This window comes from Mustelus asterias, chromosome 16 (genome assembly GCF_964213995.1).
Source record: "Mustelus asterias chromosome 16, sMusAst1.hap1.1, whole genome shotgun sequence".
Classification (NCBI taxonomy): Eukaryota; Metazoa; Chordata; class Chondrichthyes; order Carcharhiniformes; family Triakidae; genus Mustelus; species Mustelus asterias.
The window spans coordinates 9911858-9939171 of NC_135816.1; the positions used below are offsets into that span (position 1 = coordinate 9911858).

At 48.0% G+C, this 27314-nt stretch overlaps 1 protein-coding gene across 4 annotated transcripts in view; it reads right to left on the bottom strand.

Moving 5' to 3' along the window:
• The window catches only part of anxa6 (annexin A6), a 117062-nt gene that overhangs the window by 7930 nt on the left and 81818 nt on the right, over window positions 1-27314 (bottom strand). For all 4 annotated transcript variants that reach the window (XM_078231775.1, XM_078231776.1, XM_078231773.1 and 1 more), the window contains exons 17-21: window positions 24126-24205; window positions 15873-15926; window positions 9766-9859; window positions 7614-7709; window positions 300-358 (exon numbers count right to left, since the gene is read on the bottom strand). In XM_078231775.1, coding sequence (XP_078087901.1) covers window positions 300-358; window positions 7614-7709; window positions 9766-9859; window positions 15873-15926; window positions 24126-24205 — 383 coding nt within the window. The remainder of the gene's footprint in view (window positions 1-299; window positions 359-7613; window positions 7710-9765; window positions 9860-15872; window positions 15927-24125; window positions 24206-27314) is intronic.

Below are 27314 nucleotides of genomic sequence, written 5' to 3' on the forward strand. Positions count from 1 at the left end.
CACTGGGTCAAAATCCTTCAACTCCCTCCCGAGCAGCACTGTGGGTGTACCTACACCACATGGACTGCAGCGATTCAAGAAGGCGGCTCACCACCACCTTCTCAAGGGGCAATTAGGGATGGGTAATAAATGCTGGCCTAGCCAGCGACGCCCACGTGCCACATTTTGTAAGAAGCTGTGATAGGGTTGGTCACAGGTATAACTGTGCTCCGAGTGTGATCGAAGTTTTAAGCTGTAAATCCATGGGGATGAAGAGTATTACATCCACAAACGAGGTGAATGAAATCTTGTTAATTTACCTTCATTGACTTGTAGAGGCGTTCAGCAAAAAAGGCTGGCTTGTCCTTGATGGAACGAACTAGGAGAGAGGAAACAAAGAAATGCGTTGATGCCAAGGTGTACAACAACAACTTAGAATCATGGAATCCCTACAGTACAGAAGGGGGTCATTCGGCCCATCAAGTCTGTACCAACCACAATCCCTCCCTAGGCCCTACTCCGGTAACCCCATGTATTTATCCTGCTAATCCCCTGACACTGAGGGAGAATTTAGCATGCCCTAACCCGCGGATCTTGGGAGTGTGGGAGGAAACCGCAGCACCCGGAGGAAACCCACGCAGACACAAGGAGAACGTGCAGACTCCGCACAGACAGTGACCCCAGGCCGGAATTGAATCTGGGTCCCTGGCGCTGTGAGGTAGCAGTGCTAATCACTGTGCCGCCCAGGACTTGCATTATATAACTACTTTAACATAGCAGAAAATCCCAAAGCAGTTCCAATAAAGACAAAGTTCGAGTTGGACTCATTGCGAGTGAATTGTGATGGCGCGGTGAAAACTGGTTCAATAATATTAAAAGAGAAGTTTCAGGACTAATGAGATTGCTCTTCTAAAAAGCTGGCACAGGCTTGACGGGCTGAATAGCCTCCCTCTTCTGTATTACTCTATGATTGTATTTCAGTGAAGGGCCATTGCGCCTTCATGTTAGGTAAGGAAATAGGAGGACAGGTGACCCAAAGCTTGGTTAAAGAGGTAGGTTTTAAGGAGCGGCTGAAGGGGGACGGAGGGGTGGAGAGGGTGAAGGAGGGAAGTGGGGAGCTTCAGGTAGAGGCACCTGAACGTACGGCTGCCAACGGTGGAGTTAGAACAAAGAACAAAGAACAAAGAACAATACAGCACAGGAACAGGCCCTTCGGCCCTCCAAGCCCGCGCCGCTCCCCGGTCCAGGATTGAATCCTGAATCCAGGATCCCCACCCAATTTTCCAGCCTATCTACATACCAATATCCTATCCACCGAGCTGTCCCTCACAGCTACGATGCTTTGTTCATTACAACCTATTAACTTACCCCCACCCCCCCATTCCAGACCATGTGATCTCCAGGGAGAGGCGAAAACCCAGAGTGAAAAACCCCAGGGCCAATATGGGGAAAAAAAATCTGGGAAATTCCTCTCCGACCCCCTGAGGCGATCGAAACGAGTCCAGGAGATCACAATGGCCCCGATCGGAAAATGCTTCCCAACCCTAGTCATTTCCACTTCCACGAACACCATATGAATCCCCTGCCCCCGAGACAGGTTCCCAACTATCCGCAGTCTCACTCTGTACTGGCACCAGCAAGATGATCGTAGAATGAAGCCTTGAAACGAGAAACCAGGAACAATTAGCCCGCGCCGCTCCCTGGTCCAAACTAGATCACTCTTTTGTATCCCTCCATTCCCACTCCGTTCATATAGCTGTCTAGATAAGTCTTAAACGTTCCCAGTGTGTCCGCCTCCACCACCTTGCCCGGCAACACATTCCAGGCCCCCACGACCCTCTGTGTGAAATATGTCCTTCTGATATCTGTGTTAAACCTCCCCCCCTTCACCTTGAACCTATGACCCCTCGTGAACGTCACCACCGACCCGGGGAAAAGCTTCCCACCGTTCACCCTATCTATGCCTTTCATAATTTTATACACCTCTATTAAGTCTCCCCTCATCCTCCGTCTTTCCAAGGAGAACAACCCCAGTTTCCCCAATCTCTCCTCATAACCAAGCCCCTCCATACCAGGCAACATCCTGGTAAACCTCCTCTGTACTCTCTCCAAAGCCTCCACGTCCTTCTGGTAGTGTGGCGACCAGAACTGGACGCAGTATTCCAAATGCGGCCGAACCAACGTTCTATACATCTGCAACATCAGACCCCAACTTTTATACTCTATGCCCCGTCCTATAAAGGCAAGCATGCCATATGCCTTCTTCACCACCTTCTCCACCTGTGACGTCACCTTCAAAGATCTGTGGACTTGCACACCCAGGTCCCTCTGCGTCTCTACACCCTTTATGGTTCTTCCATTTATCGTGTAGCTCCTCCCTACATTATTCCCACCAAAATGCATCACTTCGCATTTATCAGGATTGAACTCCATCTGCCATTTCCTTGCCCAAATTTCCAGCCTATCTATATCTTTCTGTAGCCTCTGACAATGTTCCTCACTATCTGCAAGTCCTGCCAGTTTTGTGTCGTCCGCAAACTTACTGATCACCCCAGTTACTCCTTCTTCCAGATCATTTATATAAATCACAAACAGCAGAGGTCCCAATACAGAGCCCTGCGGTACACCACTAGTCACAGGCCTCCAGCCGGAAAAAGACCCTTCCACTACCACCCTCTGTCTTCTATGACCAAGCCAGTTCTCCACCCATCTAGCCACCTCCCCCTTTATCCCATGGGATCCAACCTTTTTCACTAGCCTACCATGAGGGACTTTGTCAAACGCTTTACTAAAGTCCATATAGACAACATCCACGGCCCTTCCTTCGTCAACCATTTTGGTCACTTCTTCAAAAAACACCACCAGGTTCGTGAGGCATGACCTCCCTCTCACAAAACCATGTTGACTATCGTTAATGAGTTTATTCCTTTCTAAATGCGCATACATCCTATCTTTAAGAATCTTCTCCAACAACTTCCCCACCACGGACGTCAAGCTCACCGGCCTATAATTACCCGGGTTATCCTTCCTACCCTTCTTAAATAACGGGACCACATTGGCTATCCTCCAATCCTCTGGGACCTCACCTGTGTCCAGTGACGAGACAAAGATTTGCGTCAGAGGCCCAACTATTTCACCTCTCGTCTCCCTGAGCAGCCTTGGATAGATTCCATCAGGCCCTGGGGATTTGTCAGTCTTTATATTCTCTAACAAACCTAACACTTCCTCCTTTGTAATGGAGATTTTCTCCAACGGTTCAACACTCCCCTCCGAGACACTCCCAGTCAACACATCCCTCTCCTTAGTGAATACCGACGCAAAGTATTCATTTAGGATCTCCCCTACCTCTTTGGGCTCCAAGCATAAGTCCCCACTTTTGTCCCTGAGAGGTCCGATTTTTTCCCTTACAACCCTTTTGTTCCTAACGTATGAATAAAATGCCTTGGGATTCTCCTTAATCCTGTCTGCCAAGAACATTTCGTGACCCCTTTTTGCTCTTCTAATTCCCCGTTTGAGTATTTTCCTACTTTCATTATACTCTTCCAGAGCTCCCTCCGTTTTTAGCTGCTTGGACCTAACATACGCCTCTCTTTTCCTTTTGACCAGTCCCTCAATTTCCCTGGTTATCCACGGTTCTCTAATCCTACCCTTCCTATCCTTCTTTTTTACAGGCACATGCTTGTCCTGTAGCCCTAACAACCATTCCTTAAAAGACTGCCACATACCAGATGTGGATTTACCCTCAAACAGCCTCTCCCAATCAAGAGCTGCCAATTTCTGCCTGATCCCAATAAAGTTAGCCTTCCCCCAATCCAACACCTTACCCTTGGGACACCACTCATCCTTTTCCATCACTATCCTAAAGCTAACAGAATTGTGGTCACTATTTGCCACATGTTCCCCGACCAAAACGTTGAAGACCTGACCGGGTTCATTCCCCAGCACCAGGTCCAGTATAGCCCCCTCTCTAGTTGGGCTGTCCACATATTGTTCCAACGAACCCTCCTGTACACATTTTACAAATGCCTCACCATCCAGAGTCCCTGCCCTCAGCGATTTCCAGTCTATACCAGGGAAATTGAAGTCTCCCACTACAACAACCCTATATTTCCTGCACCTATCCAGTATCTCCTGACATATCCATTCTTCCACTTCCCTTGGGCTGTTGGGGGGCCTGTAGTACACCCCCAACATAGTGACTGCGCCTTTCCTGTTTCTAAGCTCCACCCAGAGTGACTCGCTACACGACTCCTCCGAATTGTCCTCCCTCTGCACCGCTGTAATATGCTCTCCAACCAATACCGCTACTCCCCCACCTCTTTTGGCCCCTCCTCTGTCTCGCCTAAAACACTTGTACCCTGGAATATTCAGCTGCCAGTCCTGTCCCTCTTTCAACCAAGTCTCCGTCACCGCAACCACATCCAAATTCCTCGTGCGCATTAAGGCCCCAAGTTCGTCTGTTTTACCTGCTACGCTCCTTGCATTGAAGTATAAGCACTCCAGACCCCCAGGCTCAGTGAGGTCGTCCTCCCCCAGAGTGCTCTTCTTCTTTGCCAGCCTTGTCCCAGCCCCAAGCTCGTCCCCAGCCACCACACTTATAGACCTAATAGTTTGATCCCCACCCCCCTGCCACACTAGTTTAAACCCCCCCGAACTGCATTAGCAAAGCTCCCAGCCAGGATATTTGTGCCCTTCCAACTTAGTTGTGACCCCTCCCTCTTGTACAGGTGCCATCCTCTCCTGAAAACCTCCCATTGGTCTATGAAAATAAAGCCCTCCCTCCTGGACCAGTCCTTTAGCCAGGCATTCATTTGAACCAACTCCCTATTCTTATCCTCACTGGCACGAGGCATTGGGAGCAGCCCAGAGATGGCCACCCTAGTGACCCTACTTTTTAACCTATTTCCCAACTCCCTGAATTGCTCCCTTAGGACCCCCCTACTCTTCCTATCTACGTCATTTCCACCAATGTGTATAATGACATCCGTTTCTTTATCTTCCCCTTTTAAAATGCCTCCTATCCGCTCGGAGACATCCGTGACCCCAGCACCAGGTAGGCAGACTACCATCCTGGAGTCCCGTTCGCCCCCACAGAATCGCCTGTCTGTCCCTCTAACTGACGCATCCCCCACCACTATCGCTCTCCTAACCCCTCTCTTCCCTTTCCGGGCCACAGAGCCTGACTGTGTGCCAGTGACCTGGTCACTGTGTCTTACCCCTGGAGAGGCACACTCCTCCACACTATCTAAAACAATGTACCTGTTTTGGAGTGGGACAACCACAGGTGACCCTTCTTCTAACTGTCCACTCCCCTCCCCTCTCACACCTGTCACCAAGCCCTTCCTATTTTGAGACACCTCTGGAGACCTCCCTTGTACTTTACCCTTCTGCCCTTTACTCCTCCTAACTGTGACCCACGTGTCATTCTCCCGATGCCCCGGTGTAACTAGTTGCCTATAACTGCTGTCAATTTTTCTCCCATTTTCCCTGATTAGGCTAAGGTCAGCGATCTGCAGCTCCAGTTCCCTAACACGGTCTCTCAAGAGCTGCAGTTCCACGCACCTGGCACATATGTGAACCTCTGGGAAGCTCGGTGTTTGCAGAAACTCCCACATCCCACATCGGAAGCACTGAACTGGCCGATCAGTCATACCTGCCCTTATCCTTTATAGGGTTGGGTAAAAAATTACTAGCCTTGCCTTGCCCTTTTAGCCCAAGCCCTGTGAGCCAAAGCCCTTATAATGCACACTCTGCTCCCCACTCACTCCACTGCCCGCTCCCGACGCTGCCCGCTGTATAGTGCAGACGGCTTTTTATGCTCCCGGCGAACCCCCCAAGTAACTGCCTTTTATACTAAGACTCAACCTCCCAGAATCCCCTTCAGCTGACCTCACTTCCTCAATTCAAAACCCTGAAAAAAGCCCGCGAAATATACTAGGAATACCCTTAAATGAATAAATGAATAATTAAATCACTTCTTAGCTTACTCTCAGCACTCCTGCTAAGACTCTCTCCCCCACTCTCACTCCAGTTAAACAAAGAGGTTGGGATTGTTGGAGTTAAGAACCCACTTTGGTCAACCTGCACTTACCTGGCACCTAATGGCAGCTCAGAAGCTTCACAGGAGTGCAGCGCAATGGGGTAAAACCCAGCAGCCACTTGGCAGCACCAAACATTGTTCGGACAATGGAACTGATTGCAGCACAGCAAGATCCCAAAAACAGCATTTGAGTTAAGCAGCCGGCTAATCAATCGTTTGGTGTGGGTCGAAGCAGGAATGTTGGCCAGGGCACCAGATTGACAGACAGGACTTTTTTTATTCGTGCTACTAGATCATTAACATCCACTTGGAAGGGAAGGGACAGGCTATCATTGGCTTATCATTAGCTAGTGCGTGGCACGGTGGTACAGTGGTTAGCACGGCTGCCTCACAGTGCCAGGGACCCGGGTTCAATTCCGGCCTCGGGTCACTGTGTGGAGTCTGCACGTTCTCCCCATGTCTGTGTGGGTTTCCTCCGAGTACCCCGGTTTCCTCCCACACAGTACAGGTTAGGTGGATTGGCCATGACAAATTGCCCCTTAGTGTACCAATATGTGTAGGTTAGGTGGACTGGCTCGGGTGAATGTGCAGGTTTCCGAGTATCGGGTTGGGTGTGGGCCTGGGTAAGGCACTGTCAAAGAGTCAGTGCAGGCTCGATGGGCTGAATGGCCTCCTTCTGCACTTTAGGGATTCTATGATCAGGTTGTCAGGGGAGATAACTTGCTGAAATCCGACAGCGGGACTTGAACTCAAAACCCTTCTGATGTGACAGTGTTACGCATGGAGCCACACTTGGCACCGCACCAGGGATCAGACACACTGCTAGCCTGCCCTCTTCCAGATCTTTCGACCCACCAATCGCAATGTTTCAAAGTATTTCTGATTCGAAAAAAGATAGATACACGCACGCAGGGAGAAGGGATACTGGGGGAAGCTGCCAGTGGGTGATCCAGGGAGAAGGAGCATCAACAACAGAGAATGATCCAACAATGGGATGGAGAAGGAAATTGAAGAGACGGACACAGTTTCAATTCGCTGACCGAGAGCTGACTCACTCTCGACGGGCCGAGGAACCTGCAGGAAGCAGGAAGGACTCCGGAATTACCCCAGTGTCATTCCAGAAAGCTGTGCACTCCTCTGTTCAGTCCTGGCAGCAGGATGATAGGGAAATCCGATTCCCCCGTCTCACAATTCATTCTCGGCACCTTTGGAATGGTGTCATCAGGAATGTATTTCATGAAATGAGATAGTACGGCTAAGGGTGGGTTCAAACCAGGATCATTGCAACTGGGGATTTTCACAGTCACTTCATTGCAGTGTGAATGCAAGCCTACTTGTGACTAATAAATACATTTTTACATTTATTTTTTAACTGGTGATGGGGGATGGGGGGGGGGGGGGGGAGGGTGGCATGGTGGCACAGTGGTTAACACTGCTGCCTCACAGTGCCAGGGACCCACGTTCAATTCCGGCCTCGGGTCACTGTCTGTGCAGAGTGGGTACACGCGCAAGTGTGCATGTATGTGCGTGCGTGAGTGTGTGTGTGGGCGTGAGCCTGTGGTTATTTAATTTGGAATGAGGTGCACAGTCTCACCGATAGCAATGAGTGCGTCCCTCAGGTCTCCCGAAATGTCATTCTTGATAGTCTGCTCAATATCTCTATTGGTGAGTTTAATGTAATCCTGGAAAACTGCAAGAAAAAGGAACCCAATCAACACAACACTCGCAGTGTGAATAACATGAAGATTCACCAAGTCTTTAACCCAGTGAATCATTTCAATAGGCTTCAGAGGAGGATAGCAAACAATAGCTGATCATAAGGAGATATTAGGACAAATTTGTTTGGTTTTAAGGAACATCTTAGAGAGAGAGAGCAACGTGGAGATGTTTAGATAGAGAATTTGAGAGCTGAAGTCCCAGGCAGCTGCAGACATGGTCGCTAATGGTGGAGGGATGAAAATTGGGAATAAATACCTCAGAGTGCAGAGACCTCTGAGGATTGAAGGGCTGGAGGAGGTTACAGAAATGGGGACGGGATGTGGAAGTGGCAGCGTGTTGAGAATCAGCGATGGATTTGGGTGGGTGTTGGGGAGTGGGAAAGCAGAGGGGGTTAAAGGAGGGCGAGGCAAACTGTGGCCTGAACACCAAACACTTCCTAAGCTTCTTCAAACTGTGGCCATGGCATCTTTTACATCCAGTGGAGAGGTCAGAAAGATATCAGGTTTAAGGTTTCACACGACAGGCAATGCGGGACTGCAATGTGAGCCTGGATTTATTATCAGAGAGGAATTTGAACACACAACTGAAGTAACTCCCACGAGGCCGGTGTCCCTTCATCAAATCCAGATTTATTTACAAGTGTTACTCATATTCAGACAGATACTCCCCAGTATAGAGTTTACATCCTGAGTGCCAGTAACCAGGACACTCCACATTATATAAGAACATAAGAACTAGGAGCAGGAATAGGCCACCTGGCCCCTCGAGCCTGCTCCGCCATTCAGTAAGATCATGGCTGATCTTTTCGTGAACTCAGCTCCACTTACCCGCCCGCTCACCATAACCCTTAATTCCTTTACTGTTCAAAGATCTATCTATCCTTGCCTTAAAAAATATTCAATGAAGGAGCCTCAACTGCTTCACTGGACAGGGAATTCCACAGATTCACAACCCTTTGGGTGAAGAAGTTCCTCCTCAACTCAGTCCTAAATCTGCTCCCCCTTATTTTCATAGAATCATAGAGTGCTACAGAGCAGAAGGAGGCCATTCGGCCCATCAAGTCTGCACTGACCACAATCCCACCCAGGCCCCATCCCCATAACCTCATGCATTTACCCTAGCTTGTCCCCCTGACACTAAGAGTCAATTTAAGATGGCCAATCCACCTAACCCGCACATTTTTGGACTGTGGGAGGAAACCGGAGCACCCAGAGGAAACCCATGCAGACACAGGGAGAACATGCAGACTCCACACAGACAGTGACCCAAGCCGGGAATCGAACCCAGGTCCCCGGCGCTGTGAGGCAGCAGTGCTAACTAACCACTGTGCCGCCCTTGAGGCAATGCTCCTTAGTTCTGGTTTCACCCTGCTTCTATCTTATCTATTCCCTTCGTAATTTTATATGTTTCGATAAGATCCCCCCTCATTCTTCTGAATTCCAATGAGTATAGCCCCAGTCTACTCCGTCTCTCCTCATAAGCCAACCCTCTCAACTCCGGAATCAACCTCGTGAATCTCCTCTGCACCCACTCCAGTGCCAGTATATCCTTTCTCAAGTAAGGAGACCAAAACTGTACACAATACTCCAGGTGTGGCCTCACCAGCACCTTATACAGCTGCAACGTAACCTCACTGTTTTTAAATTCCATCCCTCTAGCAATGAAGGGCAAAATTCCATTTGCCTTCTTAATTACCTGCTGCACCTGCAAACCAATCCCTTATGATTCTTGCACAAGGACACCCAGGTCCCTCTGCACAGCAGGATGCTGCAATTTTTTACCATTTAAATAATAGTCCATATATACCAGGCGTTATAGACCTCTGCAGGGCTCCCGGATTGGACCTCATTAACCGCCTCAATCAGAGAGCTCGTATTCTAACAGGCCCATCTCGTGGACTTCGGCAAAGTCATTACAACAGCCTTCAGTTCCAGTGACGAGAGCGATATCTCAGAGCCAAGGCTGCCACAGGAGGAGAGAAGATGGGCAGACAAGGAGTGTCGCCAGCACACTCGGTTAAAGCTCACCTCGTCTGAGATGGGGGTAGCTCCTCATGCATAAGATGCTGATGAACTTTGATTCCATGGAACCCGAGTCCTCATCAGTTGAGCTGCACAATTCCTAACAATCAGAAAGCATTGGAATAGAATTAGAAAATATTTACAGCACACAAACAGGCCCTTCGGCCCAATTGGGTCCATGCTGGCACACAAGCCTCTTCTTCATCTAACCCTAGCGACGTTATTCTGCTCTCCCTCCTTCCCTCATGTAATGGTCTGTCACCATCCGAAATCCAACAGGATCTGGTTCTTAAACACAAATAACCCCATTTAAACCACTTAAGTAGCAACAAAAGGACTCATCATGATGGTCAGCCTGGCAACATAATGACATCAACTAAGGCTGTGAGCTGAGAAACTCTGACTGTGAGAGCTGCAGAATTCGTGATTTTAAAACAAAAATCTTAAAAGGTACACTAACATCACATTCCTTCCCTAAAGGTGACCCGGTGTAATTCCTGAAACTGTCTGAAAATCCTGAGGGGAAACTGAGTTTTTTAAAAATTCAATCGTGGGACATGGGCATCGCTGGCTGGCCAGCATTTATTATGATGTGGAGATACCGGCGTTGGACTGGGGTAAACACAGTAAGAAGTCTCACAACACCAGGTTAAAGTCCAACAGGTTTATTTGGTAGCAAAAGCCACACAAGCTTTCGGAGCGCTGCCCCTTCGTCAGGTGAGTGGGAGTTCTGTTCACAAACAGGGTATATAAAAACACAAACTCAATTTACAGAATAATGGTTGGAATGCGAGTCTTTGCAGGTAATCAAGTCTTAAAGGTACAGACAATGTGAGTGGAGAGAGCGTTTAGCACAGGTTAAAGAGATGTGTACTGTCTCCAGACAGGACAGTTAGTGGGATTTTGCAAGCCCAGGCAAGTCGTGCGGGTTACAGAGAGTGTGACCCACACCCCCACTTCTTGCCTTCAAACAACTGCACAACCTCAAACAGACCATTGTCCGCAGCAAACTACCCAGCCTTCAGGAGAACAGTGACCACGACACCACACAACCCTGCCACAGCAACCTCTGCAAGACGTGCCGGATCATCAACACGGATGCCATCATCTCACGTGAGAACACCATCCACCAGGTACACGGTACATACTCTTGCAACTCGGCCAATGTTGTCTACCTGATATGCTGCAGGAAAGGATGTCCCGAGGCATGGTATATTGGGGAGACCATGCAGACGCTACGACAACGGATGAATGAACACCGCTCGACAATCACCAGGCAAGAGTGTTCTCTTTCTGTTGGGGAACACTTCAGCGGTCACGGGCATTCGGCCTCTGATCTTTGGGTAAGCGTTCTCCAAGGCGGCTTTCACGACACACGACAGCGCAGAGTTGCTGAGCAGAGACTGATAGCCAAGTTCCGCACACATGAGGACAACCTCAACCGGGATCTTGGGTTCATGTCACACTATCTGTAACCCCCACGACTTGCCTGGACTTGCAAAATCCTACTAACTGTCTGTCTGGAAACAATACACATCTCTTTAACCTGTGCTTAACGCTCTCTCCACTCACATTGTCTGTAACTTTAAGACTTGATTACCTGTAAAGACTCGCATTCCAATCATTATTCTGCAAATTGACTTTGTGTCTTTATATGCCCTGTTTGTGAACAGAACTCCCACTCACCTGACAAAGGGGCAGTGCTCCGAAAGCTAGTGGATTTTGCTACCAAATAAACCTGTTGGACTTTAACCTGGTGTTGTTAGACTTCTTACAGCATTTATTACCCATCCCTAGTTGCCCTTGAGAAGGTGATGGTGAGCTGCCTTCTTGAACCTCTGCAGTCCCCGTGCTGTGGGTTGACCCACAATGCCGTTAGGGAGGGAATTCCAGAATTAAAAACTGGTATTGTGCATTCAAACAAAAAGTCCAATGGCATCAGTTACTGAAACACAAAAAGCCCATTAGCCAATAAGGAAGAGTGTTTAGCTTGACACAACAGTGAGACTTAACAGAGACTTACCAGATAGTCTGATATAAGCTGATGTGGTTCGCATAGTAAAGGGAAGAAAAGAGAGGAATGTTTTTTTCTCTGTCATGTTAGCAAGAATTCATATGGCTGGCAATAAGAACATAGGAATACCTGGCCACCCAAAGACCCATCTAATGGGGATGGGTGAGAATGGCCACTTACTCTTCCTCTGTGATGGGGTCTTTTTTTTAAACTGTATTCTGGGATGTTGGCATCGCTGGCAAGGTCAGCATTTGTTGCCCATTCTTAATTGCCCATGAATTGTGTGTCTCGCTCGGCCATTTCAGAGGGCAGTTAAGAGTCAACCACATTGCTGTGGGCCTGGAGTCACATGTAGGCCAGACCGGGTAAGGACGGCAGATTTCCTTCCCGAAAGGACGTGAGTGAACCAGATGGGTTTTTACGACAGTCGGTGACAGTTTGATGGTCACCATTACTGAGACTAGTTTTCAATTCCAGATTTTACTCACTGAATTTAAATTCCACCAGCTGCCTTGTTGGAACTTGAACTCATGCTCCCCCCCCCCTTACTAACCAAGCAACTATGTTACTGTCTCCCCCAGTCATCGAGCTACTTTCATAGAAACCCTACAGAAAGAGACCATTTGGCCCATCGAGTCTGCACCGACAACAATCCCACCTAGCCCTTATCCCCGTAGCCCCACATATTTACCCTGCTAATCACTCTAACCTATGCATCCCGGGACACCAAGGGGCAATTTAGCATGGCCAATGCACCTAACCCGCACATCTTTGGACTGTGGGAGAAAACCGGAGCACCCGGAGGAAACCCACACAGACACAGGGAAAGCGTGCAGACTCCACACAGACAGTGACCCTAGCCGGGAATCGAACCCGGGTCCCTGGCGCTGTGAGGCAGCATTGCTAACCACTGTGTCACCATGCCTTGTGGATTTCGGGACATGCCCTACTCCTGACTTCAGTTGCACTTTGATCGAGTAAAAAGGCAGGAAGAGTTTCTACTGGTGACAGGGTCAGTACCCAAATGAAGATAACAGGCAAAGGAACCAGATAGAGAGGCAAGAAGATGTATCTACTTTAAACACTGCACACTGTAGTGATCTATGATGTGCTGCCCGAAAGATCTGTGGAAGCACCTTTAATGAAACATCTCCAAAAGGGAATTGGATAAATATTTGTAAAGGAAACATTTTCGGGGCCATGCGGAGAAAGAGCAAGGACTCAGGGACTAATTGGCGAGTTTGCGCAAAGAGTCTAGCACAGATGTGATGGACCGAATGGCCTCTTTCTGGAACATCTCATTCCATGAATGCTCCAGGCACAGCCATTAACCCGAGACCAGGTGTCGCCTGAACTGCAATGTTACACAGCCGGACTCTAGGGGAGCTGTTTTTCAAATACGGCCCTTTCGTGCACTATTTGCATGCTGGGAGAAGGTGCCTCATTGTACAGGTTGGCCAACAGAGGACATAGACCGTAAAGAGGAGACACAGAAACACGTTAGCAGATGGTGAAATCCAAGAAAAAGGTCCAGGGTCACATTCTGTCCATCAAATTAAAAATAACTTTCATTTCTTCAATGTCATTTACAACCTCAAAATGTCTCTCAGTGCTTTCATAGAATCCCTACAGCGCAAGAGGCAGTCATTCGGCCCATCGAGTCTGCACTGACTACAATCCCACCCAAGTCCTATCCCTGTAACCCCACTTATTTACCCTGCTAACCCCCTGACAGTAAGGGTCAGTTTAACATGGCCAATCAACTTAACCCACACATCTTTCGGACTGTGGGAGGAAACCGGAGCACCCGGAGGAAACCCATACAGACACGGGGAGAATGTGCAGACTCTGCACAGACAGTGACCCAAGCCGAGAATCGAACCAGATCCTTGGCGCTGTGAGACAGCAGAGCTAACCATTGTGCCACCGTGCCGCTTTACATCCAATCAAGTCACTTGTGTTTTGTAGGAAACATGGCAGCCAATTTACACACAGTAATCTCCGACCACCAGCACTATGACGTTGGCTGTGGGATTCATATCAACCCAGACACCGGGGAGAACTCCCCAAATTTAATCAGTGCCATGGGAATTTTGCTTTTAGCTCAGGGGCCTCTGTTTAACCTCCCATCCAAAAGACTGCACCTTTGACCATGTAGAACTCCCTCAGTACTACACTGGGAGCGTCAGCCTAGATCATGTGCTCAAGTACCTGGGCAGGACTTGAACCAAGAACTTTCTAACTCAGCAAGCCTAAAGGATTCCAGTCTTAACATTCCTTCTCTCATGGGTTGTGTATTCAGTTCTGAGTTGGACGTATTTTTCTGCAGCCCAGTGTTTGGACAACAAGGGCTGGGATTCTCCGACCTTGCCGTTGGCTGGGATTCTCCAGTTCCGCTGCAGTGAGAACTTCAAGTTTTTAGGTGTCCAGATCACCAACAACCTGTCCTGGTCCCCCCATGCCGACACTATAGTTAAGAAAGCCCACCAACGCCTCTACTTTCTTGGAAGACTAAGGAAATTTTGCATGTCAGCTACGACTCTCACCAACTTTTACAGATGCACCATAGAAAGCATTCTTTCTGTTTGTATCACAGCTTGGTAAGGCTCCTGCTCTGCCCAAGACCGCAAGGAACTACAAAAGGTCGTGAACGAAGCCCAGTCCATCACACAAACCAGCCTCCCATCCATTGACTCTGTCTACACTTCCCGCTGCCTCAGCAAAGCAGCCAACATAATTAAGGGCCCCACGTAACCCGGACATTCTCTCTTCCACTTTCTTCCGTCAGGAAAAAGATACAAAAGTCTGAGGTCACGTACCAACCGACTCAAGAACAGCTTCTTCCCTGCTGCTGTCAGACTTTTGAATGGACCTAACTTGCATGAAGTTGATGTTTCTCTACACCCTAGCTATGACTGTAACGCTACATTCTGCACTCTCTCCTTTCCTTCTCTATGAACGGTATGTTTTGTCCGTATAGCGCGCAAGAAACAATACTTTTCACTGTATGTTAATACATGTGACAATAATAAATCAAATCAAATGGAGTTTTGGCTGAGCACCAAATTCTCCATTCTCACTGGCAGCGGTGGTGGGATGTGCAACGCTGGAGAATTCCAGCCGTGGCCCTTCGAAGCTGAGGTGAGGACGGAGGATATAAGTCATGTTCGAGGTCTCAAGAAAGCACTTTACAGAAAGACTTACATTTAGGTCCCACCCATCACAACCTCAGAGTGTCCCAGAGCTGGTCACAGCTAATGAATTGCTCATTCCTTCCTCCAATACTTGAACAGAAACATCCAAGGAAATTGAGTTACGGAAACGCTAGCCATCCGGCTAAAACTCTCCGATGATTTTTCTCCGGGTTTTGACTGCACTGGCGTTGGGAGGTTATATTTTCATTTCCTCGAATCCCTACAGTGCAGAAGGAGGCCATTTGGCCCATCGGGTCTGCACCGACCACAATCCCACCCAGGCCCTATCCCCGTAACCCCACACATATTCACCCTGCTAATCCCCCTGACACTAAGGGGCAATTTATCATGGCCAATCAACCTAACCTGCACATCTTTGGACTGTGGGAAGAAACCAGAACACCCGGAGGAAACCCACGCAGACACAGGGAGAATGTACAAACTCCACACAGACAGTGACCCGAGCCGGGAATCGAACCCGGGTCCCTGGCGCCATGAGGCAGCAGTGCTAACCACTGTGCCACCGTGCCAACCGCCCTGCAGGCCTTGCAATAATCCTAGAGAATTAGCAGCCCGAACCCACCAGGGCTCTGTACAGCGACACCTCAGAAAGCCGGATCCATTCCCCAGATGTATCATAGAATCATAGAAACCCTACAGTGCAGAAGGAGGCCATTCGGCCCATCGAGTCTGCACCGACCACAATCCCACCCAGGCCCTACCCCCACGTATCGAACAGTCACGGTTTGGAAGGTGACCACCTCCTCACCCCCGACCCACCCCCGACCCACCCCAGTCATGGTTTGATGTAATGGAAGAAATGGGTAATGATGTTAACCGAAGAGCGAGTTTTATCTCCCACCCACCCCTTTGCTGAGTGCTCAACGCTTAACCTGGTTCAATACCTTCGCGTCCTCCATGGCACGTGTCAGGTCTGCCTCCCCAACCTCTCGATTTCCCTTGTGTAAAAGAAAAGGAATGACACCGTTAGGGCTGAGCAACATTCAGACAATTTTTTGACAACAATAACTTGCTTTTACAGAGCACCTTTAACGTAACAAGAGGCCCCAGGACGATTAACGAGAGCATTTCTTTTTAATATATAAAGCATCGAAACTGAGCCACAGGAGGGAGATATCAGGAGAGATAATCAAATTCGTCAAAAAGTTAGGTTTAGAGTTAGATTTAAAACTGAGATGAAGAGGAAGTACTCCTCGCAGAGGGTGGTGAATTTGTGGAACTCGCTGCCCCAGAGCGCAGTAGAGTCTGAATCATTGAATGGTTTCAAGATGGAGATAGATATATTTCTAATAAAAAAGGGATAAGGGGGTACGGGGAACAGGTGGGGAGGTGGATTTGAGATCAGGGAGAGATCAGCCATGATCTGACTGAATGGCGGAGCAGGCTCGAAGGGGTGAATTTGCCTACTTCTGCTCCTAGTTCCTATGTTGCTATATTTCAACGGGCAAAGTGAGGACATGGGAAAAGTTTAGCGAGGGAGTTCCAGAATTTTGGGCCCAGGTAGTGGAAGACATGGCCACTGTCATCATTGACTCCTTGGGAGCTACTCATAGGAGACTCAGGGTTTACACAATCGTTTATTCAAGCACATGAAGGGAGAGCATTACTTCAGAGAAAGGCCTCTGAAGCAGACTCTACTCCACTGGAAAACTACGAGACATTTATAGAGTGAAAAATCACGGAAGCAACATATTGTTTTAAATGCCAACATTGCCTGTTATGGATTCACATTAAACAATTTACAGACACCACAGAGTGTCTGTTGCTCCCAGGATTACCTGCCTTCCTAATCTCTTGTTGCCAAGTTTGACCTTGCACTGCCAACTTTGAGGTGGTGCAGAGATGACTCGGCAGGTCAGCAAAGACCATAATCGATTTTTGTTTAAATGCTCTTTTCCCCGATTGTGGAATTTTACTCAAACTTTCCAATAGTTTTACAGAGATTCTCTAGTCCCTTTTGATGAGATGTTGAACCTTTATCATGATCCTTAATAAACCATACTCACTATGTGCCCTAATAAATTGTTGCGTTACGGAGATGGGTAAAGGTCAAGATGGGAGTTGAAATAATCTTGGATTAGGAGTCACACACACACACACAGAGATGATGAATGAAGATGATGTGAGGTAAGGTACAGTCCGCAGAGTTTTTGATGAGCTCCTGTGCGTGGAGGGTTGGAGGTCTGAGCATCATCAGGGGGGCCACTGGGATAGTGAAATCTAGAGACAAAGACATGGGGTTCAGCATCGGGTCAGCTGAGGCAGGGGCAAAGGTGAACAATGCCACTGAAATGGAAACGGTTCTGCTGAAGGAAGCGGCAATTCCACGGTATTGATGGGAACTGATAGTTTGATGGAGAGAAACTATTTGGACTCGTTGGGGAGTCTCATGTGAGGGAACGTGGCTTAAATGTTAGAGCCAGATCTGTCAGGAATAAAGTTTGTTTATTTATTAGTGTCACAAGTAGGCTTACATTAACACTGCAATGAACTTAGTGTGAAAATCCCCTCGTTGCCACACTCCGGCACCTGTTCAGGTACACGGAGGGAGAATTCAGCATGGCCAATGCACCCTAACCTGCACGTCTTTCAGACTGTGGGAGGAAACCAGAGCACCCGGAGGAAACCCAGGCAGACACGAGGAGAATGTGCATACTCCGCACAGACAGTGACCCAAGCCGGGAATTGAACCTGGATCCCTGGCGCGGTGAGGTAGCAGTGCTAACCACTGTGCCACCAGTACAAAGATTTTCTCTTTCAAAAATGATAACTGACGCTGGGTCAATGCTAAATCTCAGATTGGTAGAATCAGGCGCTGTGCGTCCTGTTCCTGTTCCCAAGACACAGTTTGAGAAAACAAGCCAGGTGATTAATTGGGAGGAGGAAACATCTCCCCATTTCCCAGGACAGGATTGAATCCAATTCCCGGTAAAACTCCCTTTCCCTCCATATTGATTGCAATTTACACAATCGAATAGTCACTGCCCAATATTCATTGTCTGGCATCACATAATGAAGAAGGGACATTGAAGCACAGGTCCTGGGAGTGGCCATACGTTTGGAACTGTACCTCAACGTGAAATAGTTAAACACACAAATGAAATATTGGTCTTCAGCTCAAATGAGCTGGAATACAAGGGGTAAGAGCTTCGCTCCAGGTGTTCCCAGTGAAATCCCATCTGGAAAACGTAAGCCCCTCAACGCCGGAAGGATATCCTTCAGAGGAGGCGATGGCCTAGTGGTATTATCGCTAGATTATTAATCCAGAAATTCAGCTAGTGTTCTGGGGACCGGGGTTCAAGCCCCACCATGGCAGATAATATATATATTATTATATTAAAAATATCTGGAATTAAGAATCTACTGATGACCATCAAACCATTGTCGATTGTCGAAAAAATCCATCTGGTTCACTAATGCCCTTTAGGGAAGGAAATCTGTCGTCCTTCCCTGGTCTGGTCCACATGTGACTCCAGAGCCACAGCAATGTGGTTGACTCTCAACTGCCCTCCAAGGGTAACTAGAGATGCGCAATAAATGCTGGCCCAGCCAGCGACCTCCACGTCCCACAAATGAATGAAAAAAAAATTGTATTTCTCGATATTTTGGCCAAGATCTAGCGTCAGATCCAGCCCAAGATCAAGCCTATCCTTGTCAGCTCGAATCTTGTATGTCTCTCCTGTGGGGGACTTTAACCTGGTGTTGTGAGACTTCTCATTTTGGTTCATTTTGGCAGGTCAAATAGGATGGCGGAATATAATATTAATGGTAGGACTCTTGGCAGAGTGGAAGATCAGAAGGATCTTGGGGTCCGAGTTCATAGGACACTCAAAGCAGCTGTGCAGGTTGAGGCTGTGGTTAAGAAGGCGTATGGTGTACTGGCCTTCATCAATCGAGGAATTGAGGAGATGTCGGGGTAAGTTTTTCACTCAGAGGGTGGTGGGTGCGTGGAATGGGCTGCCAGCAACGGTGGTGGAGGCGGATTCGATAGGGTCTTTTAAGAGACTTTTAGATAAGTACATGGAACTTAGTAAGATAGAGGGTTATAGGTAAGCCTAGTAATCGCTAAGGTAGGGACATGTTCGGCACAACTTTGTGGGCTGAAGGGCCTGTATTGTGCTGTAGTTTTTCTATGTTTCTATGTTTCTCCTGTGGGGACCAAATTTTAACTTTAGGTGTTTGGAGCAAGCACGGAGATGGATGAAGGGCATCCCGTGTCCATTCTGCGCGTTGGCTTTGTAACTCTGAGTAAGGAAGCTCAGGTACACCAGAATGATCCAGGGTCTAAAATGGTTCCATTAAAAGGGCAGGTGTCATAGGCTGAGCTTGGATTTTCTTGAATACACAAGGTTGAGGGATGATCCAACCGAGTTGATTGGGTGAATAGGCAGAGATTATATTGCTGGAAAAATCCTGCCTATATTTCACCTTGTGGGGGGAATCCAGACAGGGAGACACCACAGCGGATGGTGAAATTTGAATTCAGTAAAAAATCTGGAATTAAAAGTCTACTGATTCACTAATGTCCTTTACGGAAGGAAATCTGCCGTCCTTACCCGGTCTGGCCTACATGTGACTCCAGAGCCACAGCAATGTGGTTGACTCTCAATGGCCTGTGGAGTGGACAGCAGCTAGGGATGGGCAATAAATGCTGGGCCAGCCCGCGACGCCCGCCCGCCCGCGACGCCCACATCCCGTGAATGAATTTTTAAAGATTGAAAATTTCAAAGCTGAGATTGATAAGATGCTGTTAGGAACGGATACTAAATGTTAAGGAAGCAAGGCAGGTACATGGAGTTAAGATACAGGTCATGATCCAACTGAATTCAGCTCGAGAGGCTGAATGGCCGTCTCCCGCTATGAGAGCTGTCCCTATGAATCAGAACCTCTGTGTCGGCACGTGTGGAATATTGGGAGAGATAAAGTATTACACTGGAGATATTTTTAGCCATTAATGAAAATCTCAGGGGAACTGAGACATCACAGTTCCCATTTTAGGTGTCTTTTGTGTCTGGTTTTGAGATATCCTTATGTAATTCAGCTGAACATCATTCAATGTTCTTCAGAACTCAAAGTCACTATCCCCCAACCTGGCCTCTCCATTTCAACAAGATATATTACAGAATATAACAATTGTAGAACATCTTTCACACCTTCAGCACCCCTCAAAGTACTTATTTCATTCTCCAATTGGAACTAACAAACAAAAGGGTTCAAAGAAAAACAATTATAAAAAATCACATGCATTCCTCATGGATCCTGTTTGTAGTAACATTCAGGAATATCCAATCCTGGAGGGTTGGGAACCCTTACCCCTCAAAACTCCATTCAGCAACAAGTGCACCTTCACCAGACACAACCCCCTGCCATACCCCTGAAACCCCACACATTTACCATGGCCAATCCATCTAACCTGCACATCTTTCAGACTGTGGGATGAAACCGCAGCACCCAGGGGAAGCCCACTCAGACACGGGGAGAACATGCAAACTCCACACAGTCAGGTGCCCAAGGTTGGAATTGAACCCGTGTCCCTGGCACTGGAAGGTAGCAGTGCTAACCACTGTGCCACCGGGCCCTCCCAGAGGCATGAGGGGCACTCCGCTACGGTCACATTTTAGAGATTGCGCCAGTGACACCCAGTGGCCAGAACCCAAGACTGCAATTGGTGGAGTTCTGAGTGATGAAGGTGGTGGCCGAGGCTCCTTCGATACTCAAGATATTCCACTGCTGAAAGAGCCCTTTCCACTTGCCCAGTTCCCACCTCACCAATCTATTTTAACCCCACTCTCCGGCTCGCTCTCTCACATGTGCTCAAATACCCCTCCTGTCTCACAAAGCCCTACCTAACACCCCTTTGAAAGAATTTAAAGTACGGGAGCTTCCCTGGGCTAGAGAACGGTATAAAAAATAGGAAATCGGTCACTGATCCCACTCGCGATTTTAGCCACAGAACATTACCATTAGATACTTGCTGGAGGAAGATGCGACTGGAGTCTTAAGCAAAATGAACCCTTGGCCCCGGGTTAGAAACATCTAAATCCAAGGGACACAAGGACAGGAGGAGGCCATTCAGCCCCTCGAGACAGGGGGAGGCCATTCAGCCCCGAGACAGGGGAGGCCATTCAGCCCCGAGACAGGAGGAGGCCATTCAGCCCCGAGACAAGGGGAGGCCATTCAGCCCCACGAGACAGGAGGAGGCCATTCAGCCCCTCAGGCCAGCTCTGCTGTACAATACAACCATTGTTGATCTATGTTCTAACTCCAGTCATCTGCTACGGTTCCAGATCCCTTGATGTCATTGTCGATGTAAAATGATTCATCGGACTAGCATCTCTCACCAACGTTTACAGGTGCACCATAGAAAGCATTCTTTCTGGTTGTATCACAGTTTGGTATGGCTCTGATTTTAAGGTTAAGTGTTCTGGGCACTCCACCAATAGAAAACATTCCTCTTCAGTTACCTTCTCAATTCCTTCCAAAATCCTAAAATCTTCAATCAGGTCATGCCTTAACCTTTTCTATTCCGGGGAATACTGGTTTGTGTAATCTTTCCTCTCATCCTAATGTGCTAGAGGCCTGAAATGTGTTCTATAATTGCAAATTCTTCCTTTGGAGTGGGGAGAGGGTTTCCAGCCCTTCCAGCTGTGAAGGGCACCAAGTGATGTTCAGCTAAATTACATGAATCATATCAAAACCAGACACAAGAAACAGCTGAATGGGAACTGGAGTGTCTCAGTTCCCTCAAAGTGTTCTTTCATCTCTAAAAATGGCTCTAATGTATAACCTTATCTCCCCCAACGGCCCGGACTCCTCTAAACATGGAAGATAGGAGCAGGAGGAGGCCATTCGGCCCTTCGAGCCTGTCTCACCATTCCTCCCGATCATGGCTGATCTCAGCCTAATCCTGCTTTCTCCCCATAACCTTTGATCCCTAAAAAACAGGGGAGCCACTTCACAGGAAGGAATCTTGTAACAGGGGAGGCCATTCAGCCCCTCGGGCCTATTCTGCTGTTCCATTTAATCATGGCAGACCTGTAACTCCATCCACCTGCCTTGGTTCCTTATCCATGCCTAACTAATCCTTGATGTGGAGATGCCGGCGTTGGACTGGGGTAAACACAGTAAGAAGTTTAACAGCACCAGGTTAAAGTCCAACAGGTTTATTTGGTAGCAAAAGCCACACAAGCTTTTGGAGCTCTAAGCCCCTTCTTCAGGTGAGTGGGAATTCTGTTCACAAACAGCATATAAAGACACAGACTTAATTTACATGAATAATGGTTGGAATGCGAATACTTACAACTAATCAAGTCTTTAAGAAACAAAACAATGTGAGTGGAGAGAGCATCAAGACAGGCTAAAAAGATGTGTATTGTCTCCAGACAAGACAGCCAGTGAAACTCTGTGGGGGTTACAGATAGTGTGACATGAACCCAATATCCCGGTTGAGGCCGTCCTCGTGTGTGCGGAACTTGGCTATCAGTTTCTGCTCAGCGACTCTGCGCCGTCGTGTGTCGCGAAGGCCGCCTTGGAGAACGCTTACCCGAATATCAGAGGCCAAATGCCCGTGACCGCTGAAGTGCTCCCCAACAGGAAGACACACACACGAGGACGGCCTCAACCGGGATATTGGGTTCATGTCACACTATCTGTAACCCCCACAGAGTTTCACTGGCTGTCTTGTCTGGAGACAATACACATCTTTTTAGCCTGTCTTGATGCTCTCTCCGCTCACATTGTTTTGTTTCTTAAAGACTTGATTAGTTGTAAGTATTCGCATTCCAACCATTATTCATGTAAATTAAGTCTGTGTCTTTATATACTGTTTGTGAACAGAATTCCCACTCACCTGAAGAAGGGGCTTGGAGCTCCGAAAGCTTGTGTGGCTTTTGCTACCAAATAAACCTGTTGGACTTTAACCTGGTGTTGTTAAACGTCTTACTGTAACTAATCCTTACCAATCTCATCTGCTAACATTCTGGTGAGTCTATGCTGCACTTCATCCAAGGTCAATTTATCCTATCCGTGGTGCGGTGCCCTGGAGCGCACACAGTCCCCCGTGGTACAACACCAAAGCAAAGCCCGGCTGAATGAAAACAGGAATTGCCGGGAGGCACTCAGCAGGTCTGGCAGTTTCCATGGAAACAGAAACAGAACTAACGTTTCTGGCCTCTCGTCAGGAGGGGCAAAAACTTTGAAATGTTGCAGTGAATGAGTGAGTGAGGAAGAACAGAAAGGGAAACTCTGTGACAGCATGGAAGACAAAGGAGATTAAATAACACAGCTAAAGGAAACGGTGGTGGAAAATAAACAGAAGCTGTGTTTATAAGTAAACAGCTGCCATCCAAAATTGAGAAGCAGAGTAAAACCAAACTAGGGCAGAGGTTATCATAGAATCCCTATCGCGCAGAAGCTCAGCTCGCACCGACTCTCCGATGCAACATCCCACCCCGACTATCCACGTAACCCCATGTATTTACCCCATTAATCTCCCTAACCTACACAGCTTTGGACACTAAGGTGCAATTTATCATGGGCAATCCACCTAACCCGCATATCTTTGGACTGTGGGACGAAACCGGAGCACCCGGAGGAAACCCACGCAGACACGGGGAGAACGTGCAGACTCCGCATAGACAGTGACCCGAGCCGAGAACCGAACCCGGGTCCCTGGCGCTGTGAGGCAGCAGTGCTAACCACTGTGCCACCATATCTAAAATGGTTGACAAGGGAGGAGAGTGCCTGATTGAACAATGAACTGCAATGTTCCTGGAGCTTGTGTTGGCTTCACTGGGACGCTGCAGCAGGCCGAGGACAGGGAGGTCAGAGTGCGAGTCAGGTGACAGCTCGGGGTCACGCCTGCAGACTGAAGGGAGGTGTATTGCAAAGCAGTCTGCCCAATGTGAAAGGGGCTGCAACAGTACTTTAGCTTGGTCTAACCAGGCCTTCCGCATCTCTGTTGTTAAAAGCCTCTCTTTTACATACTTTAGGCACGGTTCCTGTAGAAAAAGGATTCCAGAATTGAAGCCTCATGGTGAGGAAAGGGAGAGTAAGGATGATAGACTGCGGCAGAGAACAATGTAAATCCAATCTCAAAGAGATAAATATTTGACCCAAAGTCCTGATTGACATCTTACCTGAATCAGTGAGATCAGAAGCCTCTTAAAGTGACCAGATGTCTCGGAGCTCAGGTTATCCTCCAAACTCTTGTGGTAGGCTGCAGAGGAAAGGAAGGTTGCATCAATATGTCAAGAGGAGAGCTATTAATAATGAGATTGGGCCGTGTCAAATGCACTGTGACCCTGGGTCAAAAGGTCATGGATTCGAGATACCCTGCCCGGAGACTTGAGCACACAGTCCAGGCTGAAACTCCCAGTGTAGCGCTGAGGGAATGCAGCACTGTCCGATCAACAAACTTTCCACACAGATGATAAACCGTGGCCTGTCTGCCCTCTAAATGCTTAAGCTTATTTATTAGTGTCACAAGTAAGCTTACATTGACACGGCAATGAAGTTACTGTGAAAATCCCCTAGTCGCCACACTCCGGTGCCTGTTTGGGTACAACTCAGGGAGAATTTAGCACGGCCAATGCAACTAACCAGCACGTCTTTCAGACTGTGGGAGGAAACCGGAGCATCCGGAGGAAACCCACGCAGACACGGGAAGAACGTGGAGATTCCACACAGACAGTGACCCAAGCCGGGAATCGTACCGGGTCCCTGGCGCTGTGAAGCAGCAGTGCTAACCACTGTGCCGCCCATGGCTGTTGTAAAATATCCTAGGTTGGATGAAGAGTAGGGGCGAGGTTCTCCCCGGTGTTGTAAAACGATATTCATCTTTCAGCTTAGAATAGAATCCCTACAGTGCAAAAGAGGCCATTCGGCCCATCGGCTCTGCACCAACTCTCCGACAAACTATCTTACCCAGGCCCGCTCCGCTGCCCGATCCCTATAGATACCATCATGTAGACAGATTAATCCCCTGTCGTTCATCTCACTTCTCCCTGTAGCTGTTGTAGAACTCCATAAGGACATTCAGTGTTCCCCATCTCCAGTCACATCGAGCCCTGAGCATCCATCACCCTGTGCTCACTGACTTATACTAACTCCTGGTCTGACAATGCCTCTATTTTCAGATTCTTATCCTTGTGTTCAAATCCCACCCCAATGGCCACATCCCTCCTTAACTGGGGATGCTGGCAGAACGAGGAAAGAGATTCTGCATTGAGAGTATGAGGAACTAGACACCAAATTTAGAAGCAGAGCCTCAAAGGGTACTAATCTCTGGATTACTACCTGAGCCCCCATGGGGCATAGGGCAAATAAGATTATTTTGAAATGAATGTGTGGATTAGAGACTGGTGTGAGATGGCAGATGGAGTTTAATCCGGACAAATGTGAGGTAATGCATTTTGGAAGGTCAGATACAGATAGGAAATATACAGTAAATGGCAGAACCCTGAAGAGTATTGATAGACAGAGGGATCTGGGTGTACAGGTACACAGGTCACTGAAAGTGGCAACGCAGGTGGAGAAGGTAGTCAAGAAGGCATACGGCATGCTTGCCTTCATCAGCCGGGGCATTGAGTTTAAAAATTGGTAAGTCACATTGCAGCTTTATAGAACCTTAGTTAGGCTGCACTTGGAATATAATCAATAATCAATAATGGTCGCCACACGACCAGAAGGATGTGGAAGCTTTGGAGAGGGTACAGAAAAGATTTAACAGGATGTTGCCTGGTATGGAGGGTATTAACTATGAGGAGGTCTGTGTGGAGTTTGCACATTCTCCTCGTGTCTGCGTGGGTTTCCTCCGGGTGCTCTGGTTTCCTCCCACAGTCCAAAGATGATTGGCCATGCTAAAAATTGCCCCTTAGAGTCCTGAGATGCGTAGGTTAGAGGGATTAGCGGGTAAATATGTAGGGATATGGGGGTAGGGCCTGGCTGGGATTGTGCAGACTCGATGGGCCAAATGGCCTCTTTCTGCACTGTAGGGTTTCTATGATTCTAGGAGAGGTTGGAGAAACTTGGTTTGTTCTCACTGGAACGACGGAGGTTGAGGGGCGACCTGATGGAAGTCTACAAGATTATGAGGGGCGCGGACAGAGTGGATAGTCAGAAGCTTTTTCCCAGGATGGAAGAGTCAATTACTAGGGGGCATAGGTTTAAGGTGCGAGGGGCAAGGTTTAAAGGAGATGTATGAGGCAAGTTATTATTTTTTTTACACAGAGGGTGGTGGGTGCCTGGAACTCGCTGCCGGGGGAGGCAGTGGAAGCAGATAAGATCGTGACTTTTAAAGGGCATCTGGACAAATACATGAATAGGATGGGAATAGAGGGATATGGTCCCCGGAAGGGTAGGGGGTTTTAGTTAAGTCGGGCAGCATGGTCATTGCAGGCTTGGAGAGCTGAAGGGCCTGTTCCTGTGCTGTAATTTTCTTTGTTCTTTGAGTGGGTTCCAGTTGGTGGGCACTGGTACCAGTAGTGGGGAGAGTGGGATCTGTGCCACTGGGACTCACCAATGCCCAGTACTGTAATGACTTCAATCAGGCCATTGAGGTTGGCCTAGTGGAGTATGGACTCCCTGATTAAGGAGTCAATTGATGGGCCAATCAGGGAGTCTTTTCCTTGTATTTAACTGGGAGTGTCAGTTCCTCTGGCACTCCCAGAGGTAGACTGCTGACTGCGAGCACTCTGTGTTCTGCTGTTGGAATTGTAAATAATGGGATTCGGGTGAAGGGACTTCCGCCTCCAAAGACTTATTACAAGAACAATGCCCTAATTCGTATGAACATCTGAAAACAACAAGGAAAAGGCCATTCGCCCCAACAACTCCCGTTTGGGACTGAAATCAAACTTCCCAAAGAACCTTCACATTCTCTAATCCTCTCTTTCCCTCTGCTGCAGCACATATCCGATAGGCTGATACCTTTCCTGAACCGGCTTCACCTAAAAGAGATTATCTGGTCATGACCATTTGGCTCTTTATGGGATCTTGCTGTGTGTGTGAATTGTCCACCTTAAATCCTACTTTGCAGCAATAACGGTGGCCTTTTGGCTCAGGCCAAGTGTAGTTTTTGATCCTATACTTGATAGAAGTCAATGAGGTTACACTGAGGCTTCATCTGAAGCTATTTTTAAAAATCCAATCTAGGCCTTTTGGCTAAGATGAAGCTCAGATCAAGCCCAGGATGGAGTGTAATGCCTGCACCTATCAGCTTGGATCTTGTTTGATCGTGCCCAAATGGGATGCGAGTCCTGTCTTGTCAGCTTGGATTGGTTTTGTCTCTCTTGATTGGGCCAATTTGGATTTTTGATTGGAAATAC